Below are 17078 nucleotides of genomic sequence, written 5' to 3'. Positions count from 1 at the left end.
AGATCGTAAGTAATGATCGTCATTCCTGATTGTACTCTATAATTTTTCGCATCTTGTCGTATACTTCTTACTGCCTCCATCTACATCCCTATGATGTATTTGCAGTAATAGGTAATCACGGATTTGGCACGATTGTTACGTCTATCCTTAGATTATATGGGTTGTTTTAGTTTCGAGATCCTTAAGTATCTAGTGGTTTCAGGGTTCGCTTGTGCATATAATTGAGTCTTTGCAGTAATATGAAATAAATATAACACATAATCGTTTCAAGGGTATGTACCATCTTAGTACACGAAAGAGAGTCATGTCGGATAGTAGGGGAAATTAGAAAAGGCTGATCCTAGTCGTGGTGAGAAGTGTCTGGTGGTGATGCTGATGAAGTGGATGCACCTCGGAGACGAGCTACGTGTTGCTCGGTATCTCGTAGGCGTGCCTCCCAAACTAACTGTCTCGCTCGAGAGTCTCCATTCACTTCCCGTGTTTTCCTTTCATCCCTCTTAATAACAAACCACATTGGTTTCGTTTGATTTGGGGTGTCCTGAGCTTGGTTATCGATACCTCGAGTGCGTCGCACCACGACTGGGAGGGCCTGGTCAGCTGGTCCTCTGTGGCTAAAATTAGAGAGACCTCCGCTCTTACCGTGGTGTGGTCGTATTCCTTACTGGTGACTTTATCCCGAAATATCGGGTGCCCGAGGGGGCATGGGGTCACCGGGGCCCACACTATAAGTCGGTGCCCTGGATTTACATGGAGGATTGATGTCATTGGATTCTACATCTGTGTCGTCATCGTCACTGCCCTCCGGCTCTTCCTCTTCGAGGCCCACTATTGACTCAGCGGGTTCACCTGCGAGTTCTACTTCGTGTCCCTCCTGGGGTTCTTCCTCTGGGTCGAGCCACCCGACTATTCCTTGACTAGGGTGATAGGGTTTCCTGGCTAATGATACTCGTCTATAGCGTATTGCACGATGGGTTATGAATACTAGAAACAAATAGCATACCAATTACTCCTATAGCTCTACGACTATTGCATAGATTCAGTTGAGGTTCTCTTCTTGGAGATTAAGGGGTATGATTTTAGGTTCCTAGTTATCACGATCTCTTCACGACATGTGATGGTTGTACCTTGGAGGGAATGTAGTTGATCAGGCTACATCCGCTCCTTGATACAACTAAGAACAGTCCTGAATTAGCCGAGATACTAGCATTATATTGTTTGGTTCGGTGTTAGGTTCCTATTCCTAATGCAAGCAAGTGTGTTTTATTTACTTGTTTTGTTCAGAGTTATGTTAGTCCCTCTTTTTGGTTTATAGTTGCATATCAATGTATGGCTCGACATGCTAGTTCACTATAAACAAAGCTCTGATACCAACCTTTACCCCTCTGAGGAATAATAAAAGGGTGAAGCCTAGTCTTAGAAGCCTATATTAATTAGAATGATATTTCGTTATGATTAGGCGGGGTTGGGTCTTCGTTTCGAGATTCGGAGATAGCGAGCACGTGAGATTCTAGACTTCCCACGAGGTGAGTCTTCTCACTATACGGTACCCAGAAGGGTATTTATGTGTGACCGGAAGGTTGGATATGTTATGAGTTGTATGCATTGTATATGAATAAGTAAACCGTTTGTATGTGCTATGTATGCTATGCTTGATATGGGCCGGAAGGCATTGTGATGTGGACCGGGGGGTCGACGCGGGTAGGACCGGAAGGTGTACTGGGTCGGGACGGAAGTCCCCTGAGACACATGGACCGGAAGGTCATGGCCTGGAAAGGCGTATGTGCGTAAGTAGTATTTTGGGGAACTCACTAAGCATTTAAGCTTACAGTTGTGGTGTTATGTGTTTCACGTACTAGCAAGGACCGTGGGCAGGCGCCAGCGTGATCTGTACACACTAGCGGAGGATTTATTTTATGATCTTGGGATTTATATGTTTTGTATTATGATATGATACATTGGATTTTTATGACTCGATTTGGATGAAAACATGTTTAAGAAATCAAAAAAATTTGTTTTGAAAATTCACCTTGTTACAAGTGGTTACTAGACTTATCCAAGTGGGAGACTGTTGGATTAGTGTCTAAGCCCGTAACCATATTTGGTGAGTACTTGACCCGATTATACATGGTCCTTTTGGGTTGCCTTCACCAAAGCAACTTGACTGGAGAAATAAATAGAGAAAGAGGTTATTATGATTTATTAATATGTTATAAGAATAATATATTAAAAGGAGAAATCATATTTGTTTAATTAATATTGGTCAATAATTAATTAGGAATTAATGTTGTGATCAATTGTAATTAATTAAACTAGAGGGGCTGAATTGTAATTATGTGATAGTTGCAAAATAAGACAGTGGTTATCCTTTGTTAGGGTTGGACGAATTCAAGGTTTTGGATATCCTTGAAATCGTCCAAAGGGATAATAGATAAGGGTTATTAAGGCTTATCTTATGGTTACTTGATAGGCAAACAACTAGATAAGGATAAGGACTAAAACCCTAATCTCAACACTATATAAAGACTCCTAGGCCTTGAGAAATCGTCCACTTGCTTCTAAGAGCTCCCAAGGCCAATTTCTACCTCCTCCCTTCTCTCTCTATAGCCTCTCCAATTGCTTGTGGTGTTTGTGAGCCATTAGAGGCACTACACTTGTGGTGCTTGCTTTCAAGACTAAGGGTTTGAAGATTTAAGTTGTTATTGCAATATAGCAACAAGAGGTATGTGATCTAACCTTATATATGAATTTCGAAAATAGCAAGCTACATTAGGGTTTTATTCATGTGTTCATAATGTTGTGTATCTAATAGTGAAAACATAGATCCAAATCTAGGGTTGCATGCACACATAGGATTGTTTGTATAAAATCCATCAAAAGCTTGGGTTGACATTTCTGAGGAATCAAAAACGGGAAATGCACAACCGGGAAGCATTTTTGGTTTTGCATTTTAGAATGGTTTCGGGAGGAGCTAGAAAAAGATGACGAATACCGTACAAAACACCGACTGGATTCGAAGTTTCGAGAAATAGCAAAGGGGGTTTCAAAAATAAACGGGTTGTACAACAACCTAAAAACCCAACAAAAAGCGGCCAAAGCGACGAAGAAATACTTCAAGAAGCTTTGCAATTTAACCGTGAGGAATTCAAAAAACCATTCAAGTGGCACGACTGTTGGAAATTATTTGTTAGGTGTCCTAAGTGGAAAAAATACGAGCAAGATTTTATTTTTGTAGTACAACAATCAAAGCAAGCGAAAACGGGTTCTAGTGGTTACACAACTTCCTCCGATGCTCGGGTCGGTCTAGATTTAAATCAGGAGGACGAACTCGAGCTAGAAGAAATTGCCCGACTGATGGGTAGGGACAAAGCAAAGAGGAAGGGAAATGAGACTTCTTCAGGTGTATTAGATCTCAGCATGGACGTTGACGAAATACGGAATATAACAGTGTCGTTTGATCGATATAATTTTAATTTCTCTGAACGTTTGGCGTTCGACAAAGAAAAAGAAGAAGCAAGGAAGAAGGAGCGCACAAAGATACAAGAAATGGAGGATATGAGGTTCTTGATGGAAAACACTATCTCTCGGGACCGACTCTCAAGCTCATGATGAAGAAGTGAAAAAAAATTTTGAAATTTTTTTTTTTATGGGTTGTTGGTTTGTTTGATTTTTTTTTTTAAATTTTCTATTTTTTTAAATCTTAGGTTTATTGTAATTTTTATTTTAGTTAATGAAATACATTTTCTATTTGACTAAATTTTTTTGTTTGTTATTGATTTAAAAATTATAAATCATAAAAATCAATTAATTTTATTAAAAAAATTTCCCACCCATTTCTTAGGTTTAAGTGAAGGAAATGTGACGTATCCTACCAAAAAGACAAAAATTGCAAAAATGGTCCATGTGGTATGCATTTTTTGGGGTTTTAGTCCAAACCCCGACTTTTTTGGATTAGTGGTCCTTTTGAGCTAGTTTCGTTGCGGATTTGGTCCTCCAATAAACTGAAATGACTTAAATACCCTTGGGGTATTTATTTTCTATTTTTAAAATAAGTTTTTAAATGTTTAATAATTATTTATTCATTTTAATAATTAGAAATTGAGAGGACCCGCCTCCTCCTCCTTCTCTCTCTCTCTCTCTCTCTCTCTCTCTCTCTCTCTCTCTCTCTCTCTCTCTCTCTCTCTTCTTCTTCTTCTTCTTCTTCTTCTTGCCTACTTCTGATACCAGAAGGGAGCAAAGCAAGATTGTAGGTTGCAGAATCACTTGGGCGCATAGTTCTTGGGTTGATAAAGGCGGAGGTTGAAGGTGATTATGAACACAAATGGGAGAACACAAAATGAACCCGGAAAAAAATCTATCAAAATCCACATCCCCATCTTCATACCTCAGGCACCATAATATTTTTCTGCGTTTATCTTCTTCAACATACACATAAATACAGACTTGCTGATCTAACATACATACACACACAAAATGCAGCCATGGCGTGTTCGATCCCCTTTCTCAGATTTCGATTCCAAACTTGTAGATATGAGCCTCTTATGATATCGTGTTCTTGATTCACCTTCGATTTTAGCTCTGATTCTCGTGACCAAATCGAGTTATGGGATGATTCAGCTTCGATTTTATTAAATGCCATCCTTTATTTCTTTGATTCAATTAACCCTAAACCTATAAATGGTATAAAAACACACATGCGAAATCGAATTTTTGAAAATCGATTGTTCTTGAAGACCCATAATCCTTTTTCAGATTCAGACATTGATTTTTAATTCCAGAACCAAAACCAAAATTTTGATTGTTCTTGAAGAGCAAACCCAGAAAATCGGTTGTTCATCTTCATATAGCTTTCCACATTACCTGTTAATTGATTTCCAAAAAAGAAAAATTGATCCTACCCAAGAATGTGAACCTATTTGAATCGATTTCCAAAAAGAAAAACAAATCCAAATTGAGGCGTAAAGATGTAGAGAAAAGACGATGTATAACAATGGATTTTCGGGTAGAAAGTATGTTCCTCTTGTTCGTGATGCAGAGAGAGAGAAAGAGAGAGAGAGAGAGAGAGAGAGAGAGAGAGAGAGAGAGAGAGAGATCATTTTTATTTTTTTTAATTATTAAAATAAATAAATTAATATTAGATTTAAAAAAGAAATGAAAGAAAAATAGAAAATAAATACCTCAAGAGTATTACAGTCATTTCACTATTTATAGGGACCAAAAGCATAACTAAACTAGCTCAAAAAGACCACTAATATAAAAAAATCAGAATTTAAACTAAACCCAAAAAAAATACATACCAAATTTACGATTTTGTCAAAAAAGAAAAATGAGGAGAGTCAAGACACCCTGGTCTTATAGTTAGTTAAAATAAATAAATTTATGGCCAAAGCCCAATAGATGGTTGGTCCATAGCCTATAGCAGTATAACACGTAGCATGTACCAAAAGTAAAATTATTTCTTCGTGTCGTGTATTAATATCACCGTCTCAACTCTCAACTCTCAACCCTAATTCTTCCCCCATTCACTTTTACTGTTTTAGGGTTTGCTCTCGTTGCCAAATTATTTTGTTAATTTGAAAATCCTTTTGAAGATGAGGCCGATTTTCTGTGGGAATTTCGAGTACGAGACTCGTCAATCTGATTTGGAGAGGCTGTTCGGGAAATATGGAAGGGTCGATCGCGTTGATATGAAATCCGGTATATTCTTCCTTCATTTGATATTTTAATCCTTTCGTCGTTGATTTAGGAGTGTTTCCTGTAAATAGGATGACGAATCAGTTTAAGAAAGGAAAACGATTTAGGTTTTATGTCAAAATATCCTGATGTAGACGATGTTATGGTCTTAATGTAGGTTATCGATCAAACATATTTTGTTGTTGATTTTGCTCCGTTTTGTTATCTAGTATAGATGTTTATCCTTATTGCTTGGTGAAGTAAAATAGATGGATTTTGAGTATACTTGATGATTGACTAGAATTGCAATAAAGCTAGTTTTGTAGCTTTGCTGATGGGCATTATTAACAAGGCCATGGAAATTTGAATTACATTGGAACAGGCCTTGGTATTTAAGTGTTTGTTTTGACGCAGGAACAACAACCAAGGGAAAATGAGCTTCTCCCTTTGCAATAAAAAAACCTTAAGGGAAACATGGAAACATAGCCTACTACTCCTACTACTACCTCATCCTTATATTCATCCTGGATTCCTTCTACATTTCACTCACTCACTCATCTGCCATATCACAAGAATTTTCATGGTGGGGTCTGTGAGTTCATCTTGCCTTGAGGTGTTGATGAGACCTGGATTTAATCTTTTTGTAATGCCATCAAATCATCATCATCATCATCATCATGAATTAGTTCATCTTGCAAGACTTGTACATCCTATCAGATCATCACATCCGTCTTTGCAGGTCTCATACCTCTATCTAGTTTATATGAGGGAAAACAAAACAAAACAAAACAAAACAAAATAAAAGAAAAGAAAAGAAACCCTCATTTATAGATGATGTGTATTGTGGTCTTCACTCAACACATTTCTTATATTCTATTATGCTTTTTTTCCTAACATTTTTTTTTCTTTTCAAAATTTTACAGGATTTGCTTTTGTTTACTACGAAGACGAACGTGATGCTGAAGACGCGATTCAAGCTCTTGACAACAGCCCGTTTGGATACGACAAGCGCAGGCTCTCAGTAGAATGGGCTAGGGTATGTGAATTTCCATTTTTGCCCTTTCCAAACCTCCCTCTTAGTTTATACACACCGATTCATTCATTACGCAGGGGGAACGCGGTCGACACCGCGATGGTTCAAAGTCAATGGCAAACCAGAGACCAACAAAGACTTTGTTTGTAATAAACTTTGACCCGATTCGGACACGCATTCGTGACATTGAGAAGCATTTTGAGCCTTATGGGAAAGTCCTCCATGTTCGTATCAGACGAAATTTTGCTTTTGTCCAGTTTGAGACACAAGAGGAAGCCACCAAAGCCCTTGAATGCACACACATGAGGTCTAGTTAATTTAGTTACTTTCTTTTTTTTTTAAATGAAAAATAAAAAATAAAAATAAAAATGTTGGATAAATATTTGCAGTAAGATTGTTGATAGGGTGGTGTCAGTGGAGTATGCCTTGAGGGATGACGGTGAGAGAGGGGAGAGTCCTTACAGTAGCAATAGGAGGTCGCCTAGCCCTTATGCTTACAGGAGGAGAGGGAGTCCAGATTATGGGCGGGGTGGGGGTGGGGGTGGACGTAGTCCGGTGTACGATAGATACAATGGACCTTCGTATGATCGGGATCGGGCCCCACGAAGCCCTGGATATGGGAGGTATCGCAGGTATAGTAATGTTTAATTTTCTATTGGATAATGTGGATGATGAATATTTATTTAATTGTTTGATGTTTTTTTTTTGTTTTATACAGTCGGTCTCCTGTCAGAAGATGAAGCTCTATTATTAGGAAGAAACAAACTATAGATGGATGCATGGATATGTGGAGAAGTCAGTTTGTTAGATCGTTATTATTATGTCGTATAGTTTGGATGTGTGTTTTTGTTTTTAAACAAATCTAGTAACAATATTTTACATCAACTGCCTTTATTTTATTGGATTTTATCAACTTATTTATAACATTATAAATGCCACTTGTAACAGTTATATTAACAACCATATATAAATACTTCAAATAATCAAAATGTATGAATACTCACTAAAATTACAAATATAAAAATATATAAATTTTAGATTCAAATTTTAGATTTTGGACTAAACATTGCTATCAGGAAAAAAAAACATATTCCTAATTCAACAAAAAATGAAATATAATAGGAAAACGAAGTAGATATAATATCCTGATGATAAGGTATTTCTAATTTTGACCATATGATTTAATTATATTGCATTTTGGTATCTAAGTATAAGAACGAGTGCAGTGAAGGATCTAGTGGCATTTTTGTAATTTGGGAGTTTGGGGATTACGCCATGCATACGTGTGTACGTTGAGTGTACTAGGGCGCGCCCTAGTACGCAGGGCGTACATGCCAATCATGCAAACCCTAATTTTTAGGGTTTGGCTCATATTTAAACCCCAATTATAGCCTCATGTTCCCTCACTTCATCAGCCTCCATCCTCTTAAAACGTTTTTGCAACCATAATCCATCTTATGAAGCATTTCTAAGTTTGAGTACGTGTGTGTTTTATGCTTTTAAAGAAGAAAGGAAGAAGAGACCACCTTGGAGGAGTGAAGCTCTTTAGATCCAGGATCATACCCCTCTCTTTAGGCACCATTTTGAGGTATAAAGTTCTGAACTTGGTGAAGTTTCATTTAGATCTTGTGTTGGAATGATTTTTGGTCCTTTTTGTCCCAAATGTGGAGAATCATGAACACAACATGCTCTTGACCCATTAACCTGTCCTTTTAGACCTTTGGAAGGGTGTTTTGACCTTATGCATGAGTTAAGACCATTGGAAAGGTGTTAGTGGGTTATAAGGGGTTGTTGGGAACATATGGAGCATGCAAGGGCATAAAGTTGCCAACTTTATGCCTTAGAACGTCTTAATGGACTCATGTCTAAAGCTTAACGTTAATATCTCAAGCATTAAGAGCTTAATGGTCATTTATGCATTCCTGACTAGTATGTTGCGTGTAGTAGCATGTACGTAGCGCGTACGACCGAAGGAGCCAGTACGTTGAGCGTACTGGAGTGTTACGCAAGGCGTACGCACTCAGATAGGTTTGGGCTTGTTTTGGGCTTGTAAGCCCTTTGGGCCTTAATCAGTTTTAGGGCCTAGTCATGTTTTGGGTTGGAGGTCCCATTTATCTGTTTTGGGCCATGGTTGTTTTGGTCGGGCCTTATTGGGCCATGTGGCCCATTAATAGCTTTGGACATGGACTTTGGGCCCATTAGCAGAGGAAAGACTCTTGGGCCATTATGGAAGGATTTGGGCTAGGTAATTGGGCTCTTTAATTAGATTGTGTTTAATCCTAATTTTATGTTAATGTCATTATTGTTCAACATGGGTGGTTTCAGACTGTTAGGCGATCAACTTTCGGGTTCAACAGACTAAAGTGAGTCTCCTTACCATACCAATGGGTCGAAGGCACCAAGGGCGACCCATTGTGTGATATGTGGTACACTAGTTGATGTAGTGATATGTGGTATACTAGTTGGTTATATGTTATGTGGTATGCTAGTTGCTTCTATGATATTTGCAGGAAATACCATGGGGGTGCCCATGACACTTGGTTGTAAGACCATGTGGGGGTGCCCATGGTACATAGGTATAAGACCATGTGGGGGTGCCCATGAAATCCCGGAGTAAGACCCTGGAGGGTGTCCAGGACATCCTTATATGTTATATGCATGGCTTATGTGATTGATATGGATTATATGATTATGTGGATTATGTGGGGTATGCTCTGGGGAACTCACTAAGCATTAGCTTACAGTTTGTTGGTTGTTTCAGGTACTTCATTATCTAAGTTATAACCCATGGGAACCATGATTATAAAAATAAATATTTTTATAGGAAAAAGTCATAATTATTAATTAATTATAGTAAACATTTTATAAACAACTTATCACAATCATTTTTTATTTTATTACAATTTTTAGGGACACCAATATTGAAACTTAAAATGGTTTAAAGATATAAACAACGTTCTATATATCTAAATTTAAAGAATAAAGTATGTTTTACTTGATAAATAAAAAATGTTATAAGTAATAAAATTGTATAAAATCTGTATAAAACTTGTACACAAACTACAACCATCATAAAAGACATTTTAGCCCTTTTAGTAATTTGGTTTTTAAAAAATAAAGACAAAAGCAATATTATTCCATAGTATAGGGTGGTTTATGTGAAGTGAGTACTTGTGAGTCACTATTTGATTAAAAATGAGTCGGGACTATACTGGGAAAGAGCACGAAATTGGGTCACCGATTTGCTTCACTCGTCGACTCATCGATGTCGTCACTCATCAATGTCACCTCCGACGGCTTCAACTTCCTCTCCGCCACGAGCTAATCCATCTTGCCGATTTCATTCAGAAACCAACCACATAGGAAGCTGAAGCCCAAAGCCTTCCCATCTTTCAATTGTAATTGTCACTTGTCGACTAGAATTTAGGTAAGAAGCCTCCCCGTCTTTCTAGTTTCTTCGTGTAAGACTGAATTAGTTAAAAACAAGGTGCCTCTTAACATCATCCATGTGGAGATTAATGTTGTTATCGATCCAAAAAAAACTTCATTGTAATAATAAGGATTGATGGATATATAAATAAGATTAATGAGTTTCACCAAAGATAAGTTTAATTAAGTGCACTTGACAACTTAAACGCTCAATATGTTTAGGGTTATGACACCATCCATGAAATCATGGGATTCTTTTCCATCGTGCCCTGTAACACAAAATCTTAAATGACATCCATTTTTTTGTGTTTCTTTATTGCCAATTTCAAGAATCAATACATATTATTCAATTTAGGTTTCTTGATTAGTTTCTTTTTGATGGGTTTTAGCCATAAGAACTTTCCTATGTGCGCATGCAAAACCCTAATGCTTGGATCTAGGCTTTCTAATTAAACATGCTTTGAATCCAAGACTTCTAATAACTAATTAGGTATAAGAACAATACTAAATCAGATCTAGAATCATACCTTTGAATCTCTTGTTTGATCTTGTTGTCTTGGAGCTCTAGAGTCACAATTGTCACTCCTCTAATGGCTTACAAACACCAAATAGTAAGGAGGATGATTTGGGAGAGAGGAGAGGGGAGGAATTCAGCCAGGGGTTCTCTACTTTAGATCAAGTCTCAATTTCCCTTTGCCATAGGGTCTATTTATACTTGTAGACTCCTTAAGGGTTACAACTTAAACCCTAATTGGATAATCTTCTCTTAAAGCTATCCAAATCCATTCCTTAGATAACCCTTTGGACGATTTGAAGCTATCCATAGCTTCTAGAATCCGTCCACCATCTATCCAATATGGATTTACAGTCTAAAGTTTAACTATCAAATAATTGACAGTTTATACCCTCTTATTTAATTAATCTCTTTAAGTCACCAAATTAATTCTAATTAATTTATGATTTATATTAATCAAATAACAATATTATTATTCTTTATATTACTCCCATAATATATTAATAATATTTATTCTCTCTTAATAAATCATCCTATCAAGTTGCTATGGTGAAGGCAACCCAAAAGGACCATGCACAACCGGGTCAAATACTTGCCTAATATAGTTGCAGCCTCAGACACTATTCCAACAGTCTCCCACTTGGATAAGTCTAGTAACTATATGCACAAGTACAATTCGATTTGCAATCATAGCTCTCAAAGACGCTGTCAAACTCTGATCTAATCAATCTTGTCCTTTAGATAAGGGATCGTACAGTCCTCTGTTAGATATCATGCTGACAATCCTATGGAATGGTTAGTCAAGCATTTAGGTTTCTCGATCTCTGATTTATTTGACATAGAACTTAATCGAACACATCAATTCAGTTCTGATCGGGCCCGACACATAATTCAAATCAAATCATCGAGCGGCCGAGATATTGCTTTCACCTTCTTGGGATGAAAGTTACAGATAAACTTCGACTTATATGCATTTACTTATTCATTAATCAACTATACACAACAATGCGTTTTATGACACCGAGTTACTGATGCGTTTTCGCATTATCAATATACAATCAATTAACAAATAACGAACCATATATCTAGGTTTTAAGACTATATGATATTATCGTCTTGCGATCACCCTTTTATATCATATTCCTTAAGGTGATTCCAGCAAGCGCGGGGTTGTTCCAATGCTCAAAACCAGTTCATAAGCACTCATGAACGTTGCAGCAACCCTTTGCTATGTCTAACACCATTTAGACAATCTACACACCAATTCATGACAATCTTCATTCATATCTACTTCCAACATATGAACGATTGTGGACAATTTGAACAATTCGATTATTCTTAATAAACTCAATTATTATGGAAGTCAAAACATGCAAAGTGAAACAATAGTTAAATAATTAACATAAGACAGTAACATTACTCACAAATAAAACTGCTTTATTTAATCATCAAATGTTAATTACATTTATCTATTACATGTTTCTAATACTATCTAATCTATGCTAATATCATCCTTCAGCCCAATACTCCTAGCATGCTGCAAGTGCTTAACCCTGCTCAGTCCCTTCGTAAGCGGATCTGCTGGGTTATCCTCCGATGATATCCTCTTCACTGCGAGTTGTCCTTCTTCTACACGATGTCTAATAAAGTGATATTTTCTGTCGATATGTCTTGATCTACCATGATCTCTCGGTTCCTTGGTCAAGGCAACCGCTCCTTCATTATCACAGAATATCTCCATGGGCTCCTTTATGGAAGGTACAACTCCAAGATCACCGATGAAGTTCTTCAGCCATATTGCCTCCTTCGACGCTTCGCTCGCTGCAATGTACTCTGATTCGCACGTTGAATCAGCTATGGTTTCCTGCTTGGAACTCTTCCACGTCACTACTCCTCCATTCAGGGTAAAGACCCAGCCCGACTGCAAACGGTAGTTGTCCCCGTCGTTCTGAAAACTGGCGTCACTATACCCTCGCACCTTCAAGTCATCACTCCCTCCGAGGACTAAGAACCATTCCTTCGTCCTCCGAAGGTACTTAAGGATATTCTTCACCGCAATCCAATGGGCTCTGCCAGGATTCCCTTGATATCTGCTAACAATGCTCAGAGCGAAGGCTACATCAGGGCGAGTACAATTCATAGCGTACATGATTGAGCCAACTGCGGAAGTGTATGGTACTCGGCTCATTTCTGCTTTTTCAGCTTCGGTACTTGGACTTTGAGTCTTACTCAACTTGGCATTACTTTGTATCGGTAATTCTCCCTTCTTCGAGTTTTCCATACTAAAACGTTTTAGTACCTTCTCTAAGTAAGTGTTCTGACTAAGTCCAATTAGTCTCTTACTTCTTTCTCTTACTATCCTTATTCCCAAAATGTAAGAAGCCTCTCCGAGGTCCTTCATAGCGAAGCACTTCCCGAGCCAGGACTTAAACTCCTGCAGAGTCGGGATGTCATTTCCTATGAGCAATATGTCATCAACATATAGAACGAGGAAGCTAACTATACTCCCACTGGCTTTGACATATACACATGACTCATCTTCGCTTCGTATAAATCCAAACTCTTTGACTTTCTCATCGAAGCAAAGATTCCATCTGCGAGACGCTTGCTTAAGTCCATAAATTGACTTCTCAAGCTTACACACTCTATTTGGATGCTTCGGATCCACAATCCCCTCTGGATGAGCCATGTAAACATCCTCAGCCAACTTTCCGTTAAGGAAAGCGGTCTTGACATCCATTTGCCAAATCTCATAATCATGAAATGCGGCAATCGCTAGCATCACTCTAATAGATTTTATCTTCGCAATTGGTGAGAAGGTCTCATCATAGTCAACTCCGGGAGTTTGAGTAAAGCCCTTCGCGACCAATCACGCTTTATATGTGTGTACGTTTCCATCCACGTCGGTCTTCTTCTTGAAGATCCATCTGCACCCAACGGTCTTACGTCCGGGCACATTATCAACCAAATTCCAAACTTGGTTATCATGCATGGATTGGATCTCGCTATCCATTACCTCTTTCCATTTTGCAGACTTCGGGCCTGCCATGGCTTCCTTATAGCTATTAGGTTCATCAAGTTTTATTAGTGTACCGTCACTAATATATGTGTCCCCTTCGGTGGTAATATGAAAACCATAAAACTGGGGTAGAACTCTAACTTTATCGGAACGTCTAAGAGGTAAGGATTTGTCAATCGGTTCAACTGGAGTTTCCTCCTCGGGTTGAGTGCCAGTGGTAGAGGTTCCTTCATCTATCGACTCTTGAATCTCTTCAAGCTCGATTTGCCTCCCACTGTCCTCTTGGCCTATGAGTTCTCGCTCTCGGAAAACTCCTTTCCTCGTAACAAAGACAACATTGTCCTTCGGTCTATAGAAGAGATATCCAAAGGATTTCTATGGGTAGCCGATGAAAATACATCGCTCACTTCGAGGTTCAAGTTTTTCGTGAGTGTCTCGTCTTACGAAAGCCTCGCAACCCCAAACCTTGATATGTGCCAACGAAGGAGCTTTCCCCGTCCACATCTTGTGAGGTGTTTTGGCAACCTTCTTAGTAGGGACTCAGTTAAGGATATGGGCGGCAGTCTCTAAGGCATACCCCCAAAAAGAGATTGATAGTAAAGCACGACTCATCATAGAGCGAACCATATCCAATAAGGTTCGATTACGCCTTTCTGCCACACCATTCAATTGTGGTGTCCTAGGTGGCGTCAATTGCAAAACTATTCCACACTCCTTGAGATATTTGTGGAATTCAAGACTTACTTACTCTCCTCCTCGATCGGATCGAAGCATCTTGATCTTCCTGCCCAATTGATTCTCCACTTCATTCTTAAAATCTTTGAACTTTTCAAAAGTTTCTGACTTTTGCTTGATTAAATAGAGATACCCATATCTACTATAGTCATCGGTAAAAGTCACGTAGAAGCGGTTCCCATCCTTCGTGGTTGATCTAAATGGTCCACATACATCGGTATGTATTAGGTCCAATAAACCTTCACTCCTTTCGCACGTACCAGCGAAGGGTGACTTAGTCATCTTTCCAAGAAAACAAGACTCGCACGTGTCATCTTCCCTAAGGTCGAATGACTCCAACACTCCATCCTTTTGGAGTTGGGCTATGCGTTTCTTGTTGACATGTCCAAGACGACTATGCCACAAGGATGCTTTATCCAAACTATTGGAAGAATCTATATTCAAAACATCATTTCCTAAGTTATCAACAATCATAACAGTTTCATAAATTCCATTACATGGTATAGCTTCAAAGTAAAAGACACCATTTAGATATGCTAAAATAGAACCATTCTCATTATTAAAAGAAAATCTAAAACCTTGTCTATATAAACCATGAAATGAAATGATGTTTCTAGCCATTTCTGGCGAATAGCAACAATTGTTCAAATCTAAACATAAATTATTCCTAAGCACTAAAGAATACACTCCAATCTTGGTCACAGGTGACGATCTTCTGTTCCCCATGATTAAATTGATTCTTCCTTGCTCCACATCCCTACTTTTTCTTAGTCCCTGCACATTAGAACAAATATGGTAACCACAACCGGTATCAAGAACCCAAGAAATAGCATGACTAGAATCGTTCGATTTAATTGTGTATATACCTGCGAAAGATGGCTTGATCTTTCCTTCTTTGATGGCTTGCAGGTACTCTGGGCAGATTCTCTTCCAATGTCCTATCTTGTGGCAGTGGTGGCACTCTTCCTCCTTAGGGTTAGGACAGGGCTTAGCGGGATCAATTTTGGTCCCACTAGAAGAGGCACCATCTCGGGCTTTAACCTTGCGATAGTTCTTAGACAAAGCCTTCCTCTTCTTTCCCTTTCCTTGACCAATAGCCAAGACAGGAGCAACGGGTGGATTAGGAGTTGGTGTAACAGACTTGTCTTTGAAGTTGCTCTCAGCGACCCTCAAGAGACCTTGGAGTTTGCTTAGGGTGATCTCCTCTTTGTTCATGTGGTAGGTCATCCTAAATTGATTGTACATCGGAGGCAAAGAGTGAAGCACCATGTCGATCACCAAGTCTTCCCCAAAGTCAACATTTAACTTGCGAAGGCGGTCGACATACCTTTGCATCTTTTGCAGGTGCACGGTAAGAGACTCTCCATGACCCATCTTAGCGGAAATCATGTTAGTGAAAATCTCATAACGCTCTTGTCTCGCGTTTTGGTGGTATCTCTCCAATAAGTCTTGATGCATCTCGTACGGGTACATGTCCTCGTAGGACTTTTGGAATTCGGAGTTCATGGTGGCTATCATGATGTAATGTACCTTTGTTGCATCACACTCATGAGTTTCAAAAGTGGTAATTTCAGCCGGAGTAGTGATTTCAGGGTTGATCTTCTCGAGGTTCTCATCGAGGACATACTCCTTATCCTCATAGCGAGCAATAGTGCGAATGTATCTTATCCATTCGCTAAAGTTCGTTCCATCGAAGGTGACCTTTTGACAAAGGCTCATCAACGTGAAAGAACTTGCAGCAGCGTTGTTAGCGTTCGGCATCTACAAATAGAAAGGACAAAGATAGATTAGAATATGAATCCCTAATTATCACCCATAAGAAAAATTAGGGCTAGGATCCAACAACAACATTTACATATTAGAAAAGGGATGCCGTAATCTAACATGCAAGTAAATTGAAGGTAAGTGAATGACGATTCACTAATTCTCCACCATAAAACCTAAATATTAGTTCTAAATGTATTGAGAATTCCTAGGTACGGATGAGATTCATTGAAACTATTCAATGGCATGTTTAAATCTCGATATGCCCCTCTAGTTTGTGACTGGGATACCGAGGATCACAAAGCGGGTGTGAACTACCATGCAAATTCACATGACGCTTTCATTGTAACGATCACCTATTCGATGTGCCGCTAAACCACACACGCTCCATCGAACTATGATAAACAATGAATCACCCTTTCCCACATTTGCTTAGAACCAATTAGTGTGCCGGTAAACCACACGTGCTCCACTAACTTCTTAGCAAGGGTGCAAAGTGTAATTTCATGGGATTGCATCAATTCACTTTTCCTAAAGTAACTATGATTGGGAAATTTTTAAAATATGTGTAGTTACTTTGTATTACTTATTATACTTTTAATGAGAAGATGAGGTTGCCCTATCCTACCCGTTCGGCTAACGACCCTCCACCGATCAACCAAGCGGTGGGTGTGAGTGTACACCCATTAAGCGCCATTTTATAGGCCGCAACCTTATACCCACCTTATAGATCGGCTTCGTGAATGAGGCCTACTAACGGTAAGACTAGCATTTTAGTTATACATATATATATATATATATATATATATATATATATATATATATTATTCTTGTAATATTATATAAGTACAGGGTTGTATTTTAAACATTTTAAAATCTAGGGTTTGAAATTTAAATTGTCTAAATTAAAACTT

The 17078-nt window shown here is 38.5% G+C and overlaps 1 protein-coding gene across 1 annotated transcript; it reads left to right on the top strand.

The window, feature by feature from the left end:
- The first annotated feature begins 5462 nt into the window (after positions 1 to 5462).
- On the top strand, positions 5463 to 7654 carry LOC111903667 (serine/arginine-rich splicing factor RS31). The gene is made up of 5 exons (XM_023899418.3): positions 5463 to 5694; positions 6594 to 6706; positions 6781 to 7010; positions 7093 to 7335; positions 7422 to 7654. Exons 1-5 carry the CDS (start codon positions 5589 to 5591, stop codon positions 7441 to 7443), a joined length of 714 nt encoding a protein of 237 aa, XP_023755186.1. The 5' UTR covers positions 5463 to 5588; the 3' UTR covers positions 7444 to 7654.
- Positions 7655 to 17078: the final 9424 nt, after the last annotated feature.

This window comes from Lactuca sativa, chromosome 3, assembly GCF_002870075.4.
Source record: "Lactuca sativa cultivar Salinas chromosome 3, Lsat_Salinas_v11, whole genome shotgun sequence".
Lineage (NCBI taxonomy): Eukaryota > Viridiplantae > Streptophyta > Magnoliopsida > Asterales > Asteraceae > Lactuca > Lactuca sativa.
Note: the sequence above shows the minus strand (reverse complement) of the source record. Positions and strands in the feature narration are given on the sequence as shown.